The sequence below is a fragment of the Xiphophorus maculatus genome, chromosome 15 (assembly GCF_002775205.1).
Source record: "Xiphophorus maculatus strain JP 163 A chromosome 15, X_maculatus-5.0-male, whole genome shotgun sequence".
Lineage (NCBI taxonomy): Eukaryota > Metazoa > Chordata > Actinopteri > Cyprinodontiformes > Poeciliidae > Xiphophorus > Xiphophorus maculatus.
The window spans coordinates 13,853,723-13,876,451 of NC_036457.1; the positions used below are offsets into that span (position 1 = coordinate 13,853,723).

A 22,729-nucleotide genomic window follows, 5' to 3' on the forward strand; every position below is an offset into this window, starting at 1 on the left:
TGAGTTAGTTATGCTTAAACTGTAGAAAAAATTATTTAAATAATGTAATGTTAACGTTTAGTTCCAAAATGTCTTTAAAAATGTAATACTGAGAAACAATTTGTGTTTTATCATCAAAGTGATTGAGAAATTATGAAATATAACTCCAAAAGCCATTCTATGCTGACAGTTTCTTTGCAGTTTGCAGCTTTCTATAATGTATCTGTTCTATTCATTAGCCAGTACCAACAAAATGATACTTATAATGCTAGTGTGCAAATGCCTAAATTCATTACAAGAGTCACACATTAACAAGATATTCTGAAGGAATAGCAGTCATCCCACTTTAACTTGTTAAATAAACCTTTGATCAATACTGAAACACTGCTTGATTAATGAGTTACTGATTGGCTAAGCAAATGTCAATGCATCAGAAAGTCTTCCACCTAGTTATTATCTGATTAGTTTAAACAAGTTAAATCAATCAATTTAACTTAATCATACAGAACAAATAGGCATCATTGAGCAGATATACACATTCCCAAATACTCTATTTCAGATGATTACAACTTAAACACTTTCTTCAGGCCCATTTCTTCAATGTGGTACACAAATTGGCCACCAGCATGGCTGCTGCTTCTTACCTCACAACATCATGAAAAAGTCATAATCTCCTTTATTTATAGCAAATTTTGCTGAGAAACTAATAAAAATCTGAATGGGAGATATGATTAACTTTTCAATATTAGATGATGTTTGGGATTCAGTTCCTACACATAATTCCTAGTTCCTACACATTGTGCAGGCTACTCTTACAATTGCAATATGAGGTATTATGCCCAATTGAACAGTTAGCCAGAATCTACTAGGGTTTGAAGCCTTACTATGACTCTGACACTTAACCTTTTACTTTCTCTATTTTGAATACAGTGGCTGAGCAAGTATAGTTTAGATGAGATGAAGACTGTTGCCCTGCTACACAAACTCTGTGGTGTTTAAACATCATGCCTTGGATAAGTTATGAAAAAAGCATCAGGCAGCTCTAGCATCATGAAGATCCCATCTATCCTTTCCAGGGTAGATGTGAGTCAGTATCAGGTAACAGGTTTGGTGTGAAACAGTCTGGAGGAGTCACTATTTTATATTTATTGCCTCAACTGCCCATGTTTTTTTTTTGTTTTGTTTTTTTGTATGTTTTGGTGTATATGTATTTATCCACTTGAATGGAGTTTTGATTCTGATTATTTCAATTTTAAAGAAAAAAAAGCTCTAAATATGAATAATTTCAGTAAATAAAGCAATCACTCCGGTTTAGTAACTACTGGTAGTTTTCATTGACTAGGATGCCACTTATATTGGCACAACATTCAAAACATTGTAAAATAATTTGAAACACAAAGACTAAATATAATTTATTAAAAGTGTAAATGCAATGTAATTAGCCACAAGGTAAAACAAAGTATGTTACATGTTTGTTACATACATCCATAAAATTATAAACACAGATTTACATTCTGACTCTTGCGGCATTCTTAGATATCTTTGTGTTTTACTTAAATGTGGAGTATGATGACATCACGCTCCTTAATATCAACAAATAAAAAAATAATAATGAGGCATTTATGTCATTGGTGAGAGTAAGGCAAGCTCTGTGTTCACCTAACAAAAAAATTCATTCCTGCATCAATTGATGTTTCCAAACGGATTCTACATGCTACATTTACACAAAGAAAATGGAAAAGTGTTTCTTTTATTTGAGAATGTCACCTATGTTTCTTGGCACTATTTAGAAAAGACCATAGGTTTGTTTGTTCTGATGTCATCAGTGTGGGACCTATTGCATTACTTTGCAAAAATTTAATGCAGTTTTTTAATAGTCATGATTATTGTGCAGTGGCATTTGAATTTATTGGTTTCTGTACTTTTTTGCTGCTAACATGAGTGGCAGAGTTTATAAAAACATGCTGAAAAATAACTGTGTACAAGAAAAGTGGAGCAAAGCTATTATTGCCCTGAAATCGGTTTGCATGTTAATTGAAATATGCAGGTGAAAAAAGTCAGGAAAGGTCCTCTACTTGGTGCGGAAGAGCAGTTGTTCCCGGACCTGCTTTGCCTCTAGACTTGTCTTTCCCTTTCATGAAAAAGGTAAGCAGCTCTCCTTTTCCCTTGACAAATATGGGCCCTCTTCGAATGAAGCGGAAGCCATATTCCTTCAGGATGTCATAGCAGTCCTCCACCACCTGATGGCAAAACAGGACAAATATTTACATGGATGCTACTCTGAGAACCTAAAACTTTCAAACTTACAGACTGTTGCATTGGTTTATTCAGTTGTCACTATGTATGGCAATGGGAGTTTATAAAACCAGAAAAAACTTATCAGTGTTTTCTTCAAAATGGTATTTAGACTGTGGTTACCCATACATAAAGAAATATTTAAGGGTCTAGATTTAGCTTTACGGTTAGGATTGTTAATATTTGACATTTAGAAATGACGGTAAAAGGTTAGGGAAATAGTGGGTGGTAAAGATCATTTGAAAGTCAATTTTCCCATTCAACATATAAAGATGTCTGTCTATGTTTAAGCTACCTGGATGTTGCCCATCACTCCAGTTGACTCCATTCTACTGGCCACATTGACTGTGTTACCCCAGATGTCATAGTGAGGTTTACGGGCTCCAATTACTCCAGCCAGAACAGCTCCTTTATTCAAACCTGAAGGAATCGACATGAAAAGATTGTAACATGTGCAAAGACTCAAAAAGAGAGGCACCGTCTTCCAGGTTCACTGACCAATCCGTAGCATGAAGTTGTTGAAGGATTGCTTGTTGAGGTTATCAAGAGTGACCTTCATGGCCAGGGCAAAATCTGCCAGCCCAGACAGGTGCTGCCAGCGTTCAATGAGCGACTGGTCTTCTGGCTGTGAAACAACAGAATGCAACTTTGTTGTGTTAATATCACTTTGTGTGGCACAAATTGAAGTATGTAGATAAAACGAGATAGGATCACACCTTTCGGCTGCCATATCCGTTGGTGTTGCTTTCGGGCGTTAGTCCAGAGGCAGCCATGTATGTGCTTCCTATCGTCTTGATCTTTGTGATACACCTGAACTCATCTCGGTCCAATAACTGGTGAACAAAAGAGGTATTTGCTATTCTTAATTTAAGTATTACAAAAACAACAATCAATCTATCCATTCACCCATCTATCCATCCATCTGTTCCCTCATTCGATGACTATTCCCCTTTATCATTGCATTGTTGCAGGGTACAAAAACATTTTTAATATAGTTCTGATCACATCGTTACATTCATTCGACAATGGTCTGAATGTAATAATTATTTTAGGTTTTTGATAGTGCATTTCAAAAGCCTTTTTTTTCCATGGTGAAAGGACCGCACAACATAAATGATGTTTAAATATGTGGGATAGGATGTGCCATAATCCAGGATAACTAAATAAACACATACACATTAATATTTGGATAAGTATCTCACAACACATTCCAGAGAATCTGCCTGTACCCATCTCCAAGGCTGTGAAATACTTAAATCCTGACATTTAACCTCTCTTAGCATAAATGGTAGAGGTCATTTGAATTGTTTAGCTGTGCAAGTAAAAACGTTTTTGCACTACGGGGGAAAAAAAATGCAAACCGATCATTTATGTCCATTATGATAGGACGCCACAACTCACACTGTCAAAATCGGAAATGATTTCATTGAGGATCCTGAGACACTCGATGCCTCCGTTGTTGATGCCCTCTTCAGTATAGAAATCAGAAAAGTTTGGAATGGAGGCAAACATCACACCAATTTCATCATAAGACTGACTGTACAGCTCCTGCAACAAAATAATTACATTAAAGTAGCTTGTGCTGACTTTTATGATAATGCATATTTCTATATTTCAGAAGATTATGTAATTATGGAACAAACCACAAGATGGCACTGAAATGCAATGGATTGCATAGTAATAGAATCTAAACTCTCATGACACATTGATTGCATTTCAAAAGAATGGCAAAAAACACAATGTAGGTAAAAACAAACATGTTATTTTCCCAAATGGTTTGTATGCATTGCAGGATGCATGCATTTAAAAAAAAAAAGTACTTTCATTTATTTCTATTAAACTGATCTGTTAATTTTGTTGTAAGCAAACAACTCAGATCCATCATGCCATTGATTCATTAGATTCTTACACACATTCAGTTGCAAGGAACCTTGTAATCTTCAACACATATTCTGTGTAGCAGTTTGTACCAGTACCATCGGGCCAAAGGTACTGTTATTCGTTTATTCAACTTTTTATTTTTTTATTGTTATGATAGTGATGAGTTACACCTTGAGCAGCACTTTGATCAACTATTTTGTTATATTGTTGTTTTAAATGTGCTTTGGAAATAAACTTGGACTTGACTTGGCTTGATTTGTACCTCATCTCTCATTTTAGTGCCCAGAAAGTGTTTGGCCACATGCTCTGGCAGCATGTTGGTCACCAGTGCCTCGTTCCAGCGCCTCATCTCGAACACCCTCTCCTTCTGGTCATGAACCCCAATCTTCCACAAGAACAGCTTCCTCGACTGACGCTCCAGCTACACAAATACAAGTTTGATAGGACTTGTATTTGTATTTCTCATAAAACAAGAATATTTTGAAATCAGTAGTGAAAGTGTCATTAAATGTTCCCCTAGTTTTACTCACATGGCGCGCAAAGAAGTAAAAGCTTATCATCATGATAATAATCATCATTGTCATGAGATACTTTGATGGCACTATGGATGTTCTGAAAATACATGGAGAGGGCCAACATTAGAAATGACACGTGCACACACCACTAAACATCCATAGCAAAATGCAGGAACAGGCAAAAAAGTCTTGTATCAATATTCCCCTCTTCCTTACCTGTAGGAGGCAAACTGTATAAAATCATACAAGTCGTATAGGTCACTCCAGCTGTAGATATTTACTGCTCCTGTTGCTGTGACAACTAACACCATGAGGCCCAGTTTGATCAGGTGGCTGACCTGAACCAACATGGCGGTTGCGATGAGTGACATCACAGCCATGAAGCTGTAATACTTTGGATTTTCTGCACAGCCTCGGTCGCCAAGAGACTCCAGCATCGGGCCAAAGGTACTGTTAAAGAGCCTCAGTGAAGGTGGGACACAACTTAGCTGAAAAATCAAAGATACAAAGAACATTGACAACAGGAGTAATGGGTGTTAAGTCATATAAAAATTGTACTGAAAAACATTACAACATCTGACACTAATTACTTTATATTTTTTATGTTACAAGCTAAAATACTGTCAGAAAGACATTAAATAGTTTTTAAAAAATCGAATTGAAAAAATAAAACTGTGGAAGTGAATTAAAAACTTCATTGCCAGTAAGTTTTACTTGGGACATGATTTCACAACAAGTAGTTATGGGATAATGAGCTTATTTCTTTACCCTGTGGAAAAGGTAATTACCTCCCTAGACCTTAGTCACTGGTATGTGTTTACATACAAAGCCATTTTGGATGTTATCCCTGCTGTTGCGACATACCTTTTAACAAATAAATGTGAAACTTACAATCTGCGATTACATCAGTAATGTAACAACTTAACTAGATGAGAAAGTATTTAGGTTTTTGGCATCAAAAGTATGAACTAAATAACAAATTTAGCTACTGCAAAATTGTTGGAATCCACCTCATTTGTGTGAAAGTGATTTTAATAGAAACAATTCTTAATATCTTTCATCTTTTGTTGATAAATGTAATGTATTTATGTTGCTGCTCCCTTGCCCAGCTGTCCTGATCTAAATGAGAATATCTTGATTATATAAATGTTATAAATAGCTCTTATTTAATTTGTTTTATTATTATTATTATTTATTTATTTATTTTGCAAAAAGATCAAATCTGTGTTTACATTTATGTCTCCCATTGCATTTTCCATTGGGTTGTCCTGCTTCTGAGAAGTCATTGAAAAATACATTCAACCGTTTAAGTTTCTTGCCCCAATTTGTAAAGTATTTTGAAGCCTAGTGTTTAGGCTTCAAAATGTTAATATTGTACAATATCTGGTATTGCCCCATAGCAAATTCTAAATCAAGTTGCAACATTACATACACATTGGTGCACTTTTTGAGGAAATAAAAGGTACATGATTTTAGGGGCTCTTTGAAGATGGACTGTCATCCATGCCTGACACAAAAATGAAGGATCATTCTGCATCTACGTGACAAAACTCAGCAGTGTGTGTAGCAGGTTTCCCTGTGAGGCTGTGACAAATTAGGCACCAGGCAGCGAGACAGATAGCTAATGGACTCCGCTGGGAGCATGCAGTGAAAAGTGTAGCAGGCAGTGATAACCTGATGATAGGAAAGTGGAAACTCACTAATGGAAATCAACACACACAATACAACCGCTTGGAATGGTGAAATCTTTCAGCTCTGAATAAATGGAGATAAAAGTGCACAACATAAAACGGATTCATTCCTTTGATTGCAACAGTCAGCATTCACAAAGATTCTGCGTTTGTCAAGATGTTCTTTAGTCTTACCATGTCGGCTATTACGGCCATGGTTAGAACAAATATGGCTGCCATGGCCCACGTGTTCCGAGCCCACCGCGTGCGGTCGATCCACATTGAGAAGGAAACCAACCTTTTAGAGAACATCTGTAACAAGCAAACCATAAATAACACAAATCAAGAAATGGAAAAATTGAAAATACACTTTTAATTTGTCTTTAAAGCATAAAAAAATAAACAGGCTAGTGGTTAAGAATGATTAATAGATTAATGCTTAATTTCCCACCCTAGGAAAGATTGCAGCTAGGGAGCAAACTGTGAGAATAAGCAACAACAGCTGTCCAACAGCGAGAGTCACGTAGTTCACAACCAACCTGGGTAAAGAACACATGAAACAATTATAATCACTACAAAAGAAAATGAATTCTCATAAGTTCCAAATAAATTGAGAATTAGATACTTGCAACAATATTCAGTGATTAAACACCAACTCACAACGGGTCAATAAACACTTCCATTGCTGTGATGAAAAAGAGCACAATGACACAGCAGCTGAAGGCTGCACCACTTCTCTTCTCCTTCTCTGAGGAGTAGTGCTCCTCCAACTTTCCATCCACAAACCGCAGTGAAACGGGATTGATTTGATCCTTCATTCTGTTTCAAAACAACACAACTCAACACCGAATACTGGAAAATGATGCATAAAAAATGGCATCCACATAGGGAGGACAAATATACCAGATGTTTGCTTTTAAAGTTCACCAAATAATTGATGACACATCTTACATTTGCTGAGACTCTCTGTCCAGAAGTTCCTGCTGCAGTCGTCTGTTGATAGCTTGTTCATCAGCCATTTTATTTCTCTAAGATTGTTTGCAACAAAACAGAAATCAAATGTGCATATAAGGTTATTACGTTATCTCATAGATTTTTCAATTATTCTAATGCCTAGGTTGAGTACAACATTAGTCTTTGCAACAAAAAAATCAGACATACAATTTTATTTACCTCCTGTTTAGGGCTAGTCAGCATTGACTGAGGGGAGACTGTGCTCCCATTGGTTATTGTTGTATTGATCACCTGATTTGAATTTCTGCTGGTCAGTGCCCCAGGTGTCTGAGGTAAAAAAGAAAGGGATATTTAAACATGACATTAAAACCAGCTTTTGTTTATTTTCATCTTTACTACAGGCTAGCATCAATGTTCTTTTTAGCTAAAAATAACTTACGGTTCCATTGAGTCCATTTGCTTCCTCTTTGGGTTTGAGAACCAGGTAAGTGTCAATTCCCTTCTCCAGCAGGTACTCACACCTCTCTGCTCCATTTCCAGGCTCAACCTCAAATTCCCCATGCAGACTATCCTTAGTGCTCTGGGAAATGTGCACTCTCCTGTGCAGCATATAAATGTTTTAAGACACAAGGACTTAACTGCTAGGTGTAAGATCTTATTTTTATTTTTCTACCCAGGGATTCCTCCAGACTCCATCTTATTGGCCACAGTGACATCTGTTGACCAAACATCAAACTGCCAACGCTTCTGACCGAGGACGCCACCGAGCACAGTGCCTGTGTGAACACCCACGCGCATGTCCACGTCGGTTTTTGTCTTTTCGCGCACATACCTGTTGAAATAGAGAAAGAATTATTTTCTACACATTTTTGACTGTTCACACCATACTTCAATACCCTGACCTTCATTATTTGCTGTCAAGGTTTTCTGTTATTTGATGTTTACTTTATCCCTCTTTATTGTTCATTTTTACATTATCTCCATATCAGGGAAGCACAGAGCTATTTTCTTTTTCGCTTTGCATATTTTTAAAGGAGGCACTACTTACGAAATAGCTTCCACCATTGAAAGGCCCATCATTATAGAGCAAACAGCATGGTCTTCCCTGAAGTCTGGCAGACCACAGATGCAGTAGTAACAGTCTCCAAGAATCTTAATTCTCAGTTGGTGATGTTGCTGCACAATAATAGAAACATTTCATTTGCAAAAGTTTCTATAAAAAGAGATTGGGCCTTAAGAAAACAATTATTAATACAGAGAACTGTATTAATAATTGTAAACTTGGCGTCTTAGGTCTGTGCAAATTCATAGAAATTTCAGTGGGTTTTGTAGATTTTTTTTGTATAGATATATCTATTGAGAATGCACAACCAATTAAAAATTAAAATGAGTGTGCCACAGTACATTCTATTCTGATTTAAAAACTTGCTACAAAAATAACACACTGACATTTTCAAATTTAACCTGTCAATGACTGTACCCTGTTGGCTGTGTGTTGGGTTTTCATTCAGCCATTGGCAATCCTAATATAAAAAGATCAAGGATGCCTATTTTAGGCTAATTTTGCAAGCTTTTTTTTAGGATTTTAGTCTGGACACAAGGTGGCGAAGAAGGAAATATGATTTTGTTCAGACCAAAAATGCTTTATTTTTTGACATGCCTTCCAAAAAACTGATTGGCACATTGATAGCATTTATTGGTTGTCTTAACATTTAGTCAAGACAAAATAACAACAGAAACATAAAAGAAGACACAAAGAAAAAAAAAACCTTCTGGCTATCAATTTGAATAACTTCTATATCCATAAACAAAGATCTCAGAACAAAGGCACAAGTATTCTTGCTGATCACTGTTTTTGAGCTGTTGCTCAAGGTTGAAAGTATTGGTAACAAGGCCTGTCAAAAAACAGTAAAAATCAGTCCTTCATACTAAAAGTAAAAAAATAAAAAAAACCCATTAAAGCAACAGATTTTGAATTCTACTGTTTCTTGATCAAGATGTCTGAACAGTTCATGTGAAATCTGTTATAATTGTTTATTTATTTTAAAAGCATTACTATTGATACAGATGATTTTGCAACAGGTGATTGTTTTTCTATATTTAATCGTGCAAACACAGAATTTTTGTTATTGTTTTAAGATTAAGATTATACTACTGCATAAAAAGATTCATTTAAAATATAGGCAGCAGGGTGCTAATAACTGTTTACAGCACTAACAAAACATGATTAAGGTAATTCATTCATTGCTGATACTCACTGAGGCCAGTTTATCGAAGCGGGCAAACAATTCATTGAGCAGCTTCACCAGCTCTTGTGCACTACAGGCTGAGGATAACTGGGTGAAGCCCACAATGTCTGCAAACAGTATACTGAAACAAAAAGGCATATATAGAGGAGAAACAACATGACCTCCAGCATACATTTTTCACTTACAAAAATCACAACTCTTGTGTAGCATTAAAGCTGATTTTGTGATCCAGACCTGACGTTTTCATGGCGGTACATGTACATGGTGTTGAACTGCTGCTGCTGCTGGACCTCGTTCTGATTGGCCTGGTTCTTCATGCCCTGCAGCATCTCATCTGCAATATGCTTCGGCAGGATGGAGAGCAACAGTTCCTCCTACATGGGGGGAAAGGGAAAGGTGTGTGTGTTCAATTAACATGAAACAGAAAAAGACTTCTGAGAGCCCAACATGTAAAGCTATTAATCAGTGGTTCTGAAAATATTCTGGTCAGGTTTGGTGAAGCTGACATATTTCTTATCTCTTTTATTTTTATCACTAAACATGTTATTTGGGATTTTGTTTGCAACTCTCTATTTTTTTAAACAACAAAAAAGACAGCTCTGTTAAAGTTTAAATGTTTTTCAATTAGCTTCACAAATTTCAACATTCAAGAATTTTATTGAGATTTTATGTTACAGACCAACAAAATAGTGCAATGTATTGTATTGCATAGTTGTGAAGAGGAAGAAAAAAAATAACATGGTTTTCAAACATTTTTACAAAATAAAAAATAATAAATAAAAAGTGTGATAAGCACTTGTATTCACTGGATTCTGAGTAGGCCATTCTAACATATAAACATGCTTTGACATTTCTACATAAGTAGATGCAACAGAAACAAAACACAGTACTAAATGTAAAATTGTAAAGCTGAGTTAAAATAAATATTTGATAAGCTAACCAAATAGTCAGCTTAATTGGTATGTTGCCCAAGAGACACAAAACATATCTGCATTTATTGCCCAACAGCTAAGATGACATTATTTTTACAAGTCCCTGATGACTGATCCACAGATGAAAACAACGGCTTATTAGCCAGCAACAGAGGAAAACACAGGGCAATTAAGGAGCACAGGGCGTTCTGTCATCTTATCTATTTGGGTGTAGGTTCATGGGAAAGTGCATAAAGAATGTCTCTATGATGTAAACAATTACACTGTGTGTCAGTTAAGGTCACAATATTAGGATGAATGATAGGTTTCGATTAGGAGGGAAAGCAGTGGCTAAGGTTAGTTTAGGTCTCCTGAAGAAATGAGTGAGAGATGAGAGGAGTCACATTGTTCTCCTGAGTCATCTTACCTGCTGGGTGCTCTGGTCCTCCAGAGTCAGTTTAACCTGCAGAGACTGACGAGCTTCCAAAAACGCTGTTCTGTACTTCCTGTCGGCCATGTAAAATGACATCACACCCACCATGGCTGCACACAGGTAGAGCATCACATTGGCCAGCAGCTGAAGAAAAAGAGGAAATGCCATATTTTTCTTCCTGTAGTTAGGTGATCTCCACTCTTTGTCTGTAATAATATGATAATTTGCTGCTTTCAGCTAAATATTGATGAACTCCGAAATGTGAGAGTCATATATATTGTTGATGAACGATAAATGCAGTGTGTACTAGGGTATATTACAGTTTTATCAATGAAATATTACAAATAACAAATAAACACAGAGTCATGCAACATCTACAGATGCAGGTATGGAAAGGAAAGTTCTAAAAATGACTATTTTTGTCTTTCACTGTCGAGTTTTGGTCACACTGCCATATTACTATTAGAGCATGTGTCAAACTTAAGGCCCACTGGCCAAATCTGGCCTACCATAGATATTTCTGTGGTCTTCAAAACTCTGGAGATCTTCAAGATAATAGTTGTGGTCTTAAGCATTATTTTATCAGTGAAATCAAATCAGTTTTTATTTATGCCTTTTTCTAACAGTTTTGTCATGCAATTTACCGTGACATCAAACATGTTGAGACTTGCAAAGTTTCAGTAGGAGCTGCTGTTTTGTGAAATATGTCATTTCTAAATTGTTGTGACATTTTATTTCTCTCTTGTCCCAGTTCAACTGTGACCTTTTGTGACACCTGCATTTCTTTACCTGTCTCACCAGCATGGCCCCCTGAAGATTATCCCCAAACCTTTGAGCCACAGTGACCCCCAGTGTCAGGGTGTGTATCCCAGAGGAGAGCGTTGCGAGGAGGACAAGGGGCACCAAATTCAGCGGTAAAGTCAAAAAGCTGGAGAAACTGAAGAAAGCCTGCCAGCCCACAGAGTCGCTTGCATCAGAGAATCGCTTGTAGTTCAGTCCCATGTAACATAAGACATGGATTGTGACCATCAGCCACAGCACATATGGCACCGCTCTTCTTGCCATAGGGGATGTAGGGAGTTTTTGGAACCAGCAGAGCAGGTAGAGAACTACATCCACTGCCAACCCCACAACGGCGACCACCACCATGGCCAGTTTGTCCTCGGTGTACACCACCGCACACATAATGATAATGAAGCTGTTGAAGAGGGCTGCAAATAACACCAAGACCAGCAGGTTCTCTTCTCTCTGCCTACGAAAGTAGTTCTGGTAAAGGCTCTCCAAGGACCCAGGGGTAAAGGTAAGTCGCACTGACCGGGGCAGGCAGCGGCAGCAGCCAGACTGGAGGACAGCCACATCCCGGGTATGGCTCGGATCACTGGGAGCCGGTCCTGAATACTCTGCAGAGCACTCGGTGGAGTGCTCTGTGTTTGTTGTATTGACGCGGTCCACAGACATGCTGTTCATTTAAAGGTAATCCATTTGGTTTCTTCGACGGTATTCCCAAATGTATTGTAAAATCCTTTGAAAAGATGCAAAAGTTTCCATCAAATGTACGAAAAGAAAAAAAAAATCAGTCCCTGGGTGAATATAAATGCATCATGAAAGGTTCTTACCTTTTATGACATTTAGGATCATTTGATTATTCTTGTTCTTCACAAGCTAAAACTTCATAGTGAAAATATGGCCTGCAGAATCCAAATCCTGTTGAATTTGCAGTAGAAAGGAGCCATGTGCAGCTACCAATTTGAAAGTAATGCATGTTCAAAATGGTTAAACGGCATTACAAGGTTGTATCTAAAAACCAGAATCACTTCTCTGGTGCTCTTCTGTGTTCCGATAAGTCCTCTGTTACCTCCCACCCCCAACATCTCCCACTGGTAAATAGCTAATCCTCTGGTACTGTTGTTAAGATGACACTAAAGTCTCACAGTCATGTCTTGGGAATTGTGATGTGCGCAGAAGTGAGAAAAAGACAGAAGAGGGGTTCTCATTAAGCCATATGACAAAAAAAGTGTTTTTATTAATTCTCCATCATGTTACAGAAAATAATTTAAGTCCTGAAAAGGACACAAATACCAATGTTTACTGGTGGACAAAACTATATGGTTCTTATGACACACAAATACAAAATATCTACACAAAACAAAAAATATTATCATTCCTCTTTGTTGGAAAAACACCAGCAGCAGCAACATGCTGGAGTTTGATTCCAGTTGTAGAAACAGATGTAAACTCAGTTGTCATTCAGTCTCTGTGTGTGTTGGTTGTTGATGGTGATTTTCCTAGCATACCACTGAGAGCGCTTCCCAAAGCCAGCACTATAGCCACCAGAACTCCTACGGTCCCCAGCGTCCCCAGAGCTGCCGTGCCTAATGCTGCGGCCCCCAGAGCTCCGGCTCCAATAGGCGCCGCTGCTGCAGTGACCGTCTCCATGCCGATTCCTTTAATTAGCTCCGTTCCTGTGAGAAGCCCCTGCTGTAGATTCACCTTAGTGTGGAATGGGCTCTTTGGTGCACCCAAGATGAATGCCCCTACTGCAGTGAATGTCACTGTTATCAGTTCAGATGTTGTCAGCTGTGTTGATGTCAGTCCTGGAACCTTGAGGGCTACAAGTACACCCAAGATAACGGAACCTAAAAGTACCAATGTTGAATTCCTAGACCCAAATGTTTGCTTTGCTGCAACACTCGCAGCACCCAGTGACACTCCTGCAGCTGTAGTTGCTCCTAAAGCTGCTCCGGAGCAGCTTCTCAGTCCTAGAGCAGAGCTCAAAAGTACAACAGCTTTCAAAGCTATTGATGTTACTACCACAGCTCCCACACCAACCTTTCCAGCCACCTCTGGCCCCAGTCCAACCATGGCCACAGTTCCCAGGCCAGCCCCCAACAGTCCCACAGACAGAAATCCCACCCAAAGGACTGATTGTAGCATTAAAATCACTTGTGTTTTTGTGCCTTCTTCTGCCCCACCTGAACCCAAACCAACAAAAAAACCCAAAATTGCCACAAAAACAGAGTAGAAGAAGATCCTCTCCAACAATTTGCACCTGGTTTTAGATTCTGGTTTTGGTGGTGACCTTGCTGTTAGAGTTCGTCGTAGAGCAAAGAGAACGATAATGCTCAGTCCCATACAGAAGAACCCAAGAATGGCGCCCAATCGTCCAAATATAACACTGGCGTACAGAGTGGTGAAGATGATTAACAGAGCTGTTGTCATGTCATTGATGTTGGAGTATGAGTACACGATAAGAACCAGAGTGCCCTGAACCATGATGTAGATCCAAGGTGGTATGATACCCTCCAACCCTCCAGTGATGACTGCACCCAATGCAACTGATGCCCCGGACATGGCTCCTATCAACCATGGCAGGGTCACACCTACTTTATTGAGCAGCTTCAGCACCATGGCACTGAGGAGGAAACCCAGTCCAAGAGAAAGGAGTGCTGATGTAAACATGAGGCATGCTGCCACGACCGCTACACCGGTTGAACCAGCACGTCCAGCAGCTCGAGTGGCAGCGTTCAGCAGAGTGACGTCTTCAGTCAGAGAGGGCTTGACTGCATATGAGGCAGCTTGTCCGAACACAAAACCAGCTGCTGTACCTCCGAGGAGGGTCTTCACCACACGGAAGGCACCTACAGACAAAATCCAGTCATTTAATAGTATTCAAACTACTATTTAATTTACATCTTAAAATGTACATGCTATTCAGAACTACTTTATGGAAAAGGCATAAAGTTATTATGCTTACAACAACCCCCTCAATAGATCTGTTAACAATATTTTTTGAAATCTTATTGATGAATTTCAATAAATAAATAAATAAATTAAGCAGAGACCTACAGTAACTGCTCAAGCAAAAGATTTACCCACTGGTTAAACAGAAGATTCATAAACATATTTAGAGTCTTCATTAAGTGGTTTAAATATAATTTTCATTTGAATCAGATCTATTTATAAACAAAGGTCCCAGATAACAGAGACTTTTTTTTTTTCATTTGAACAGACGGATAAAACGGATATTTATTCATGGCATAAACGGTTTTGCGTCAATATCAGAAAGATAAAAATGCATGATATTTTAATGAGATTGTTATCTCAATAATGAAAATCCTCAAGTATCCAATAATGGTGTTATGTGGCAGAGCTAATATGCAGTGTTGTGAAAAAAAAATTTGGGGAAACAAAAGTCTTTGACATCTATCAGTTTGGAAATGGGACAGTAAGCAAATCATCATGCGAGGCATTGTCCATAAATGGAGAAAAAATCATTACACAGTGGTGAGTCTTACCAGCAGGGCCAAGTCTACCAATATTACTACAAAAACACCATTGATGGTTCATGCAAACTTGTCCCAGAACCCAGAAAAACATCATTAGTCTGGACAACCTTTGGCCCTTAATGAATGAAATCATTGAAGTTTTTACTCATGTAGGTTATTTTTGTCTGAAAAAAATATTTTTTTTACAACTATTTTCTACAGGGCATTAATTATTTTTCGAAACTGGTATTACTTGAAAGTTCAGGACATTGGATTGACTCTGGAATTTCATATCTTGTTTTGAGACTTGACTTGATATTTGATTGTAAAGATTTAAGCCTTACTTTTCAAAACAAAGCCACTCATCTGACTCTCTGGTAGAGCTGGTAAACAACTGGTGTGAAGTAAAACTGAAGTATTTGCAACTATTTCACAACTGCTTTGCTGCTCTGATACAACATATTAAACTAAAACTGATAATCTATAATCAATACCCCATTGAGAACGCTTACAAAGGATTTTGTTCCAAACTGTGGTAGTATGGCAGTCCTCCCATAATTCTTGTATTATCTCCCAGTTTCAATTTTGTTCAGATCTGTTCCTGTTACTTTAACATGAAAGTAAAATATGTCTGAGTAGTTCCACGCTGAAACCTAAAACCAGGAAGTCTGTCTGCTGTACAAAAGAAAAAGAAGCATTTTAGTGGACCATGTCAGTACAGCTGCTGCTCTGCAGCTAACACGCCACCAAACAGATCTCATATTCAGCTTTCACAGCGTCTGAGGTTGTGTGTGAAGCTCGGGATAGTGTTATCATCTTACCCAGGCTTGTTTCTGCCATTTCTCCCTGAGCGGTGTGCACCTCACTGACATTACAAGCTCTTCCTGTTCACGGTTAGGCGTCACGTTGAGAGGAGCCAATCAGAAAAAAGATACCAGCTCCTGCGTCTTTACCATGTGACAGCCTCACTGTTGCCCACATTTATATCAATGAACACAATAAACTATTTTCTTTGTTAATATAAAAAGAACGTGCTTAGAAAGGATTATTCATGATGTTCAGCATCATTACAGTGACATAAACAAGGATGTCAAAAGTTAATAAATAAAATTTGAACTACCACGTCACGCGTCAGGCAACATAATGCCAATCGGTCATTTCCATACCCTACACTTTAATTACGTTTATAGCATACACCTGTTTAAAACAATTTTATTGGCTAAATATTAGTGAATGAATAAACAAATATTCGTAAATATTTCATGTATTAGTGCGCCCCCTGTTGGATAGGCTCCCCCCCCCCCCCCTCAAAATAAAATAATTGAGTAATAATAGACAACAAGCATGATAAAAGCAACAAAGTGATTTGATTCCTCATTTTGCACACAGTTTGATCAGTTTGATTTGCACTAAAACAACAAAATCTTGTCACCTTGTGGCTGATAGATAATGCAAACATGAAACCTTGCCTCAAAAGGCGATCATTTACGCAGGTTACTTTTCATGACGCAATACTTCTAGATGCCACTACATGCAAACTCTGAAAAAGGACGTTGATATAAATTATTAGTGACTTCTACCTTGAAACTATTTCTCATCGTTTTTCTCTCTCTAGCCATACTAAAAAGTTGAGGAAACGATTGTCGTTTCATAGTATTATAGCATAGTTTACATTGTCATGTAAGAATTTTGTTTTAGATTGGGAGAATGTTGTTTTTGGTTTTCACAAGTATTAAAGAAAACCAAAAACAAAACAAGCAAGCAAGCAAAAAGAAAAGAAAAAAGGACAATGAATTTTGTTTATGTTTTTTTTTTAAAAAAAAAAATAAAAATAATAATAATATAAAATGATCCTGTTTTATATTATTTTATTCCAATTCAATAAGGAAAGTAAATTTTTTATGCTTTTTAAATTTCGAAAAATTATCTTAATGAAAAGTATCCATCTTACTTCAAATACCGCTTGACAAAGCTTGTTTTGGGTCGATTTGTTATAATAAACATTAAAAAGCAACGTCCCGTCTCTCTTGTTCTAATTTCCGGTGTATTGTCACCTGACAGCAGGAGTCATGTGAGTACCACTTCCGTGTTTATAGACTCGACTCCGGATAACTGATGCTTCTGTGCCTCGCGTTTTTTAGACACTTAACTTCTGAGCAAAGTGAAGACTAAAGCAGAAACAAAATAAGAAGAATATCGACACTGGCCTTGGCGCAACAGTAAGTTTATAGTTTTACTTTCATTCTTAAGAATTACTTAAAAAAATTGTTATAACGCGAATGTATAGCTATTTTTGTCCACATCACTTCCCAAAATATTATTGATTAAATAAATAAGTGCAACTATTGCGCAATGTTTTTTTTTTTTTGCAGCAGTATTTAGACTTACACTACAAAATTAAAAGTTTTCATGGTCAGATAACAGCTAAACACATCACAATGAAAATTGTCACTCAGCAAGTTGGTGTTGCTGGCTGCTCCCAGTCAGCTGAGACTCACGAGGTTTATGGTGTCTGTCAAGGTAAAACACACCTAGAAAATATCATCACACCTTCGATGTGTAAATATCTGTTTGATGTTGATGCAATCCAGCACATTGCATGTACTGTTCTTGCAAAATTATTCAATTGGACCAATGAAATGGTCCATTTCATTGGACCATCCATGAAATGGTCCAATACTTGTTTTTTATAGACTTAATTGTGTTGTAAAACACTTTGTGACTTTGTTTGTGAATGGTGCTTTATAAATAAACTTGTCATTGAAGAAAACATGTTACAGACTGCTAAAGACCTGAAACAGGACAATAGTTCTTAACATTCAGCCAATGAAATGGTTTAGATCATTGGCATGTGCTGAAGTTGCCCTAAAACCAACTGAGAATCTTTGACTTCTAATCTAAATGAGCCTCAGCTGTTTTCTAAGCATAAATGAAAAAAAAAAACACAAAAAAATCTTCCCAAGAGGTGAAAGATTTTCACCTCTTGGGAAGAGGACAAAACCCAAAAGTGTAGCAGCTGGAATTGCAACAAAAGGTGCAAGCTCAGCTTTTTATTTGTGAAAAATGTTGATTACCATGCAATTTCCCCCAGTATTTTGGTTTCTGACATAAAATCCCAATGACAATTTGCAGCTGAAGCCTAACAAAAGTACAAAAAGGATTTTATGCATAGTTTTTGTTCTTAGTTGTGGTTTTCTGTTTTTCTTTTATTCATGTATTTACAGGCCTGTGTCAGTATCATCTATATCATCAGATTTTTCTTTTTCACTTCAGGAATGCATTTCGCGGTGCTCATTTTTGCCTCTGTGGCCACCATGACCGCCTTCGCCCTTGACAATGGACTGATGAGAACGCCTCCAATGGGCTGGTTGGCATGGGAACGATTCCGCTGTGACATTGACTGCACAAACGACCCAAAGAACTGCATCAGGCAAGCAGGCTTTTAATAAATGAACACGCCTAAAATAACGTTACTACACAGAAGCAGTCAAGAAATGTTCAATAAACAGAAAAGTGTGTCTTTTAATAGTAATAGTGGATGAAAATTTTATTCAAATGCAGCATTAATTCATTAGATGTTTACAAACCGTACATCTTGTTCGGGTCAGTGCTAAACATTGCTGTCCTTCCTTCCCCCAGTGAGAATCTGTTTATAGACATGGCAGACAGACTGTATGAGGACGGCTGGAAGGAACTGGGCTACGTCTACGTGAACATAGATGACTGCTGGTCGTCCATGGACAGAGACAAAGATGGACGGCTGCAGGCTGACCCTAAGAGGTATAGCCTGGACACATTCAGACAGGAGCGCTCTTTTGTAAAAACAACGTTATCATATCCAGGCCAATGAGACAAAAGGAGTGGCAGTACAGCAATTTCACAATCACAGCAAAGTGCATTTGTCTATAGCTTTTCTGCAGGTATCTTCAAATCAGAGTCAGTAGATAAAAACAAGTGTGATAAAAACAATGACCTTTGAGATCTGTGGGAAGCTGTGATAAGTGCCTGACCTGCTGTTTAAAACATGAGAACATATTGCTCTCTTATGACTGTGTAATCATGACCTTAGCAACTAGCATTGTTGGTAATGTGGAAAACCTGCACTTATTCAACAGTTTCAATAGGTAATGTTTAATTTTCTATGTTAAAATCAGGTTTCCAGGGGGAATCAATAAGCTGGCGCGCTACATGCATGACAGAGGCCTCAAACTGGGCATCTATGGGGACATGGGCACCCACACCTGCGGTGGGTACCCTGGGACGACGGTGGATAAGATTGAAATAGATGCTCAGACATTCGCTGACTGGGAGGTGGACATGCTTAAATTTGATGGCTGTTACTCCAATGCTGTTGAGCAGGAGCTGGGTAAGAAAAGATGAGTCATTAGTTTAATGGTATGAATTCAGAGGTGATTCACCATCTGATATTAATTGACTCTTATTGTTTTTTCCTGGCAGGTTATCCTCTGATGTCAAAGGCTTTAAACGCAACGGGCCGCCCCATTGCCTACTCCTGCAGCTGGCCTGCTTACCAGGGTGGACTTCCACCGAAGGTGTTTATCATTGGCAAATGTTTTGAACACTGTGTTCTAATACAATCAGGAAACTTTTTAGAGCTAAATGCATTCTTAAGACATGTCTCTTTTCTTTGGCCTATGAGATAATCTGAGATGTTGAATTTGTTGTCCTGTATTGTGTTATTTTTACAATTACTTGTGTATACTATTGCTATTATTAATTTACCGATTGATCATATTTGTATTTTATGATTGTGTACAGCACTTTGGTCCTGTGGGTGTATAACTTGCTCTATAAATATAATTGGTATGTAATGGTATGGTGGTTTAATATTGCTCTTGATGTTTCAGGTGAATTACACTCAGCTCGGGCAGATCTGCAACCTTTGGCGTAACTATGGCGACATCCAGGACTCTTGGGGCAGTGTGCTGAGCATTGCTGATTGGTTTTTTGAAAACCAGGATGTCCTGGCACCTGCAGCCGGACCTGGAAGATGGAACGACCCTGACATGGTTTGTCCCACCGGCCTAACAAATGTTACTGTTTTCCGATTATTTTTCCATCCATTGTTACTTACGGTACTTAGTTCCTTATTTTAGTGGGCTACTCAGTTTCTTGTTACATATTTAGTTAGTTTCGTAGGTATATACTAGTCATTTTGCTACTTAGTTACTCATCAAGTTACTTAGTTACATTCTTATTTCTTACAAGCTTAGAAAGAAACCTAGTTGCTTCTTTAGCAACTTATTGGTATTTAATTTTTTTTTTTTACTGCCTCGAACCAAACATACTTAGTTAGTATTTAGTTAGTTACTCATGCTGTTGGTTCCTAAGTTACTTAATTATGTAGTTAGTTACTTAGTCATTACTTAGAGGCTTAGTTAAGTATTTTATTACTTTGTTAGTTTGTTACTTATATCCAAAGTTACCTACTTAAGTTTTACTTACTGAATGACTTGGTTCCTTATTCCCTGCTTACTTAATTAATTAATTAACAAGTTATTTGGATAGTTACTTCCAGACTTTGGTTTTTGTTATTTTAGTATTTATAGCTTAACTACGGTGGGAATAGCCACATTAAACACATTTGCATATTACCAGCTTTTGTATTTATACTTTAAACTTTGCTTGAAGAGCCATGAGAACTTTTGAAAGTTGGAGTCCAGAAACGTGTTGGTTACTGAAATGTCTGGGAACTCAGTGTCTCCATTTATAACGCGGTCTGGCTCATAATGACAGGTAGGCACATAGTGGTTGTCAAAAAGGTCTGAATTTCTACTAATAAATGTAATCTCTCTTAATTGTGTGATCATTTTTTTTTCTTTCACCAGCTGGTTATCGGAGATTTTGGTCTCAGTATGGACCAGTCTCGTTCTCAGATGGCTTTGTGGGCAATCATGGCCGCTCCCCTGTTCATGTCCAACGACCTTCGCACAATCAGCAGTGGAGCCCGGAGCATCCTTCAGAACAAGATGATCATCAGCATCAACCAGGACCCCCTGGGTATTCAGGGAAGACGCATTCTCAAGGTGTGGATTGTTCTGCTGTTTTGGCATTGGCTGTGAGGAAAATAAGACGGATATGGCAATGAAAAGCGTTTTCATGTCTCATTGTCAATGAAATTGCTTTCCGTCTTCAAGGAGAAGTCTGGCATCGAGGTGTTCTGGCGCCCCCTGTCAAACAACGCCAGCGCCTTAGTGTTCTTCAGCCGCCGTACTGACATGCCCTATCGCTACGAAACCTCCTTGAGCAAACTCAACTACACCACTGGCAGCTACAAGGTAGGTCTCAGAGATTTTGTTTTTTTCCGTTTAATAGTACAAGGTTGTAACTCAGGCTTTGACAGAAGACATTTTTTAATGTGGAGGTTTTCTTCCACGAATCACTTCTGTTTTCTGGGTTTTTTTTTTTTTTTCAAGGTCACTGATGTCTACACTGACCAGATTGATGTGCTGAAAGACTCCACTGAGTTTGTGGTTTCAGTGAACCCAACAGGTGTGGTCATGTGGTATGTCTCAGCGCCCGGCAAACTACAGTACCATCAGATTATCAGAGGGGACAAACTCCGCAGACATAAATATGATGCAAAGCAAAACAACTTCCTTTGAAATTTTATTATCTTTTAATATCTCTAGGGGTTTGGCTTTGGTGTCATTGTCCCTGCTGGGTCAACGACAACGAAGTTTTGCTGAATTCACACATGATCTTTCTGCATGAGTTTTTTTCTACCTCAGAATGATTCAGGTTTAATTTTAACTTTTCGTAAAATATCAACTTTTATAATAACAAATCGGGTTTGGTTGATAAGGTCTTCTTAAAACACAAGAGATTATATTCTAGATAGTGATTTTATTGTCTCACATACAAGGCTGTTTAAAGCAGAATTATGTTCTGTCTAGTTTTTTTTTTTCTTCTTTCAGCAAATCATCTTTCTCAAGGAACTAAAGCACTGAGAATCATGGGTGCCATATGCAATTACCACCATTGTTTTTCTTTAGAATTATATTTAGATAGTTGTCAATAATGTTTTGATAAAATTGTCAAATTTTCTAAATCTTTTTGGAATAAAAATGAAATTTTCTAAGAAGTGCTCCTTTGATTTATTGTTTTGTTCCTTCAGGAAGTTTCAGGAATAGGAGTCCAAAGGACTTATTTTACTGCTGCTACTTGGATTTTCTGTGAAATTCAGTAAACTGTAAAATGTTTTAGTGTACTTCTGAAATGTTGACCAGGTGTAAATATTAAATGTAGTTTAAGTTTAACTAAATGAAAGCAGACTTAAAGAAAGTCTTTGTAAAGGATGCACAACTAGTTAAAATACCTGGATCCCATGGCTGTGGTGCTCTGCATATCTAAAATTAAAATAGGTATGACATTTTAATAGCATACCCATTAAAATAGGTGGGCTTAATACCCATTTCAGTAGGTATTAAGCGTAATACCTATTGTGCTGATTTTTTTTTTCTCATTGAAAGAAAATCCTTCTGATCTTATAAACATACTCGTTAGTCTATAGTATACAAATGAAGAATACAGAACATTGTTGCTAAATATTCAAC

The 22,729-nt window shown here is 37.7% G+C and overlaps 3 protein-coding genes across 3 annotated transcripts; 1 reads left to right on the forward strand and 2 right to left on the reverse strand.

Annotated features, from left to right (window-relative positions):
• Positions 1-83: 83 nt before the first annotated feature.
• On the reverse strand, positions 84-12,387 carry LOC102223893 (adenylate cyclase type 3-like). Its single transcript, XM_014469210.2, has 20 exons — positions 11,677-12,387; positions 10,882-11,031; positions 9,778-9,917; positions 9,553-9,664; positions 8,343-8,470; positions 7,968-8,126; positions 7,734-7,893; positions 7,514-7,621; positions 7,292-7,368; positions 7,001-7,159; positions 6,792-6,879; positions 6,536-6,652; positions 4,887-5,158; positions 4,686-4,767; positions 4,418-4,576; positions 3,676-3,822; positions 2,991-3,107; positions 2,773-2,899; positions 2,570-2,694; positions 84-2,219 (listed from the first exon to the last, which is right to left on the reverse strand). The coding sequence occupies exons 1-20, from the start codon at positions 12,352-12,354 to the stop codon at positions 2,037-2,039; spliced, it is 3,288 nt and encodes a 1,095-aa protein (XP_014324696.2). The 5' UTR covers positions 12,355-12,387; the 3' UTR covers positions 84-2,036.
• Positions 12,388-12,483: 96 nt separating this feature from the next.
• On the reverse strand, positions 12,484-16,057 carry LOC111611355. Its single transcript, XM_023347495.1, has 2 exons — positions 15,974-16,057; positions 12,484-14,525 (listed from the first exon to the last, which is right to left on the reverse strand). Exons 1-2 carry the CDS (start codon positions 15,990-15,992, stop codon positions 13,135-13,137), a joined length of 1,410 nt encoding a protein of 469 aa, XP_023203263.1. The 5' UTR covers positions 15,993-16,057; the 3' UTR covers positions 12,484-13,134.
• A 1,166-nt stretch (positions 16,058-17,223) lies between these two features.
• Positions 17,224-22,254, forward strand: naga (alpha-N-acetylgalactosaminidase). The gene is made up of 9 exons (XM_005800254.2): positions 17,224-17,371; positions 18,426-18,582; positions 18,792-18,932; positions 19,307-19,518; positions 19,611-19,705; positions 20,021-20,182; positions 21,002-21,199; positions 21,311-21,451; positions 21,590-22,254. Exons 2-9 carry the CDS (start codon positions 18,428-18,430, stop codon positions 21,776-21,778), a joined length of 1,293 nt encoding a protein of 430 aa, XP_005800311.1. The 5' UTR covers positions 17,224-17,371; positions 18,426-18,427; the 3' UTR covers positions 21,779-22,254.
• The last annotated feature ends 475 nt before the right edge of the window (positions 22,255-22,729 follow it).

Bases quoted from the DNA above. Each gene is read 5' to 3' on its own strand.
- LOC102223893 (XM_014469210.2), bottom strand. From the start codon at position 12,354: ATGAACAGCATGTCTGTGGACCGCGTCAATACAACAAACACAGAGCAC. The intron at 8,471-9,552 runs GTGAGTATCAGC...ATTATTGTGCAG, and splicing joins GCTTCGATAAACTGGCCTCA to CAACATCACCAACTGAGAAT. The intron at 3,108-3,675 runs GTGAGTTGTGGC...TTTGTTCACCAG, and splicing joins TCATTTCCGATTTTGACAGT to TTATTGGACCGAGATGAGTT.
- naga (XM_005800254.2), top strand. From the start codon at position 18,428: ATGCATTTCGCGGTGCTCATTTTTGCCTCTGTGGCCACCATGACCGCC. The intron at 18,583-18,791 runs GCAAGCAGGCTT...TCCTTCCCCCAG, and splicing joins GACCCAAAGAACTGCATCAG to TGAGAATCTGTTTATAGACA. The intron at 21,200-21,310 runs GTGTGGATTGTT...TCCGTCTTCAAG, and splicing joins AGGGAAGACGCATTCTCAAG to GAGAAGTCTGGCATCGAGGT.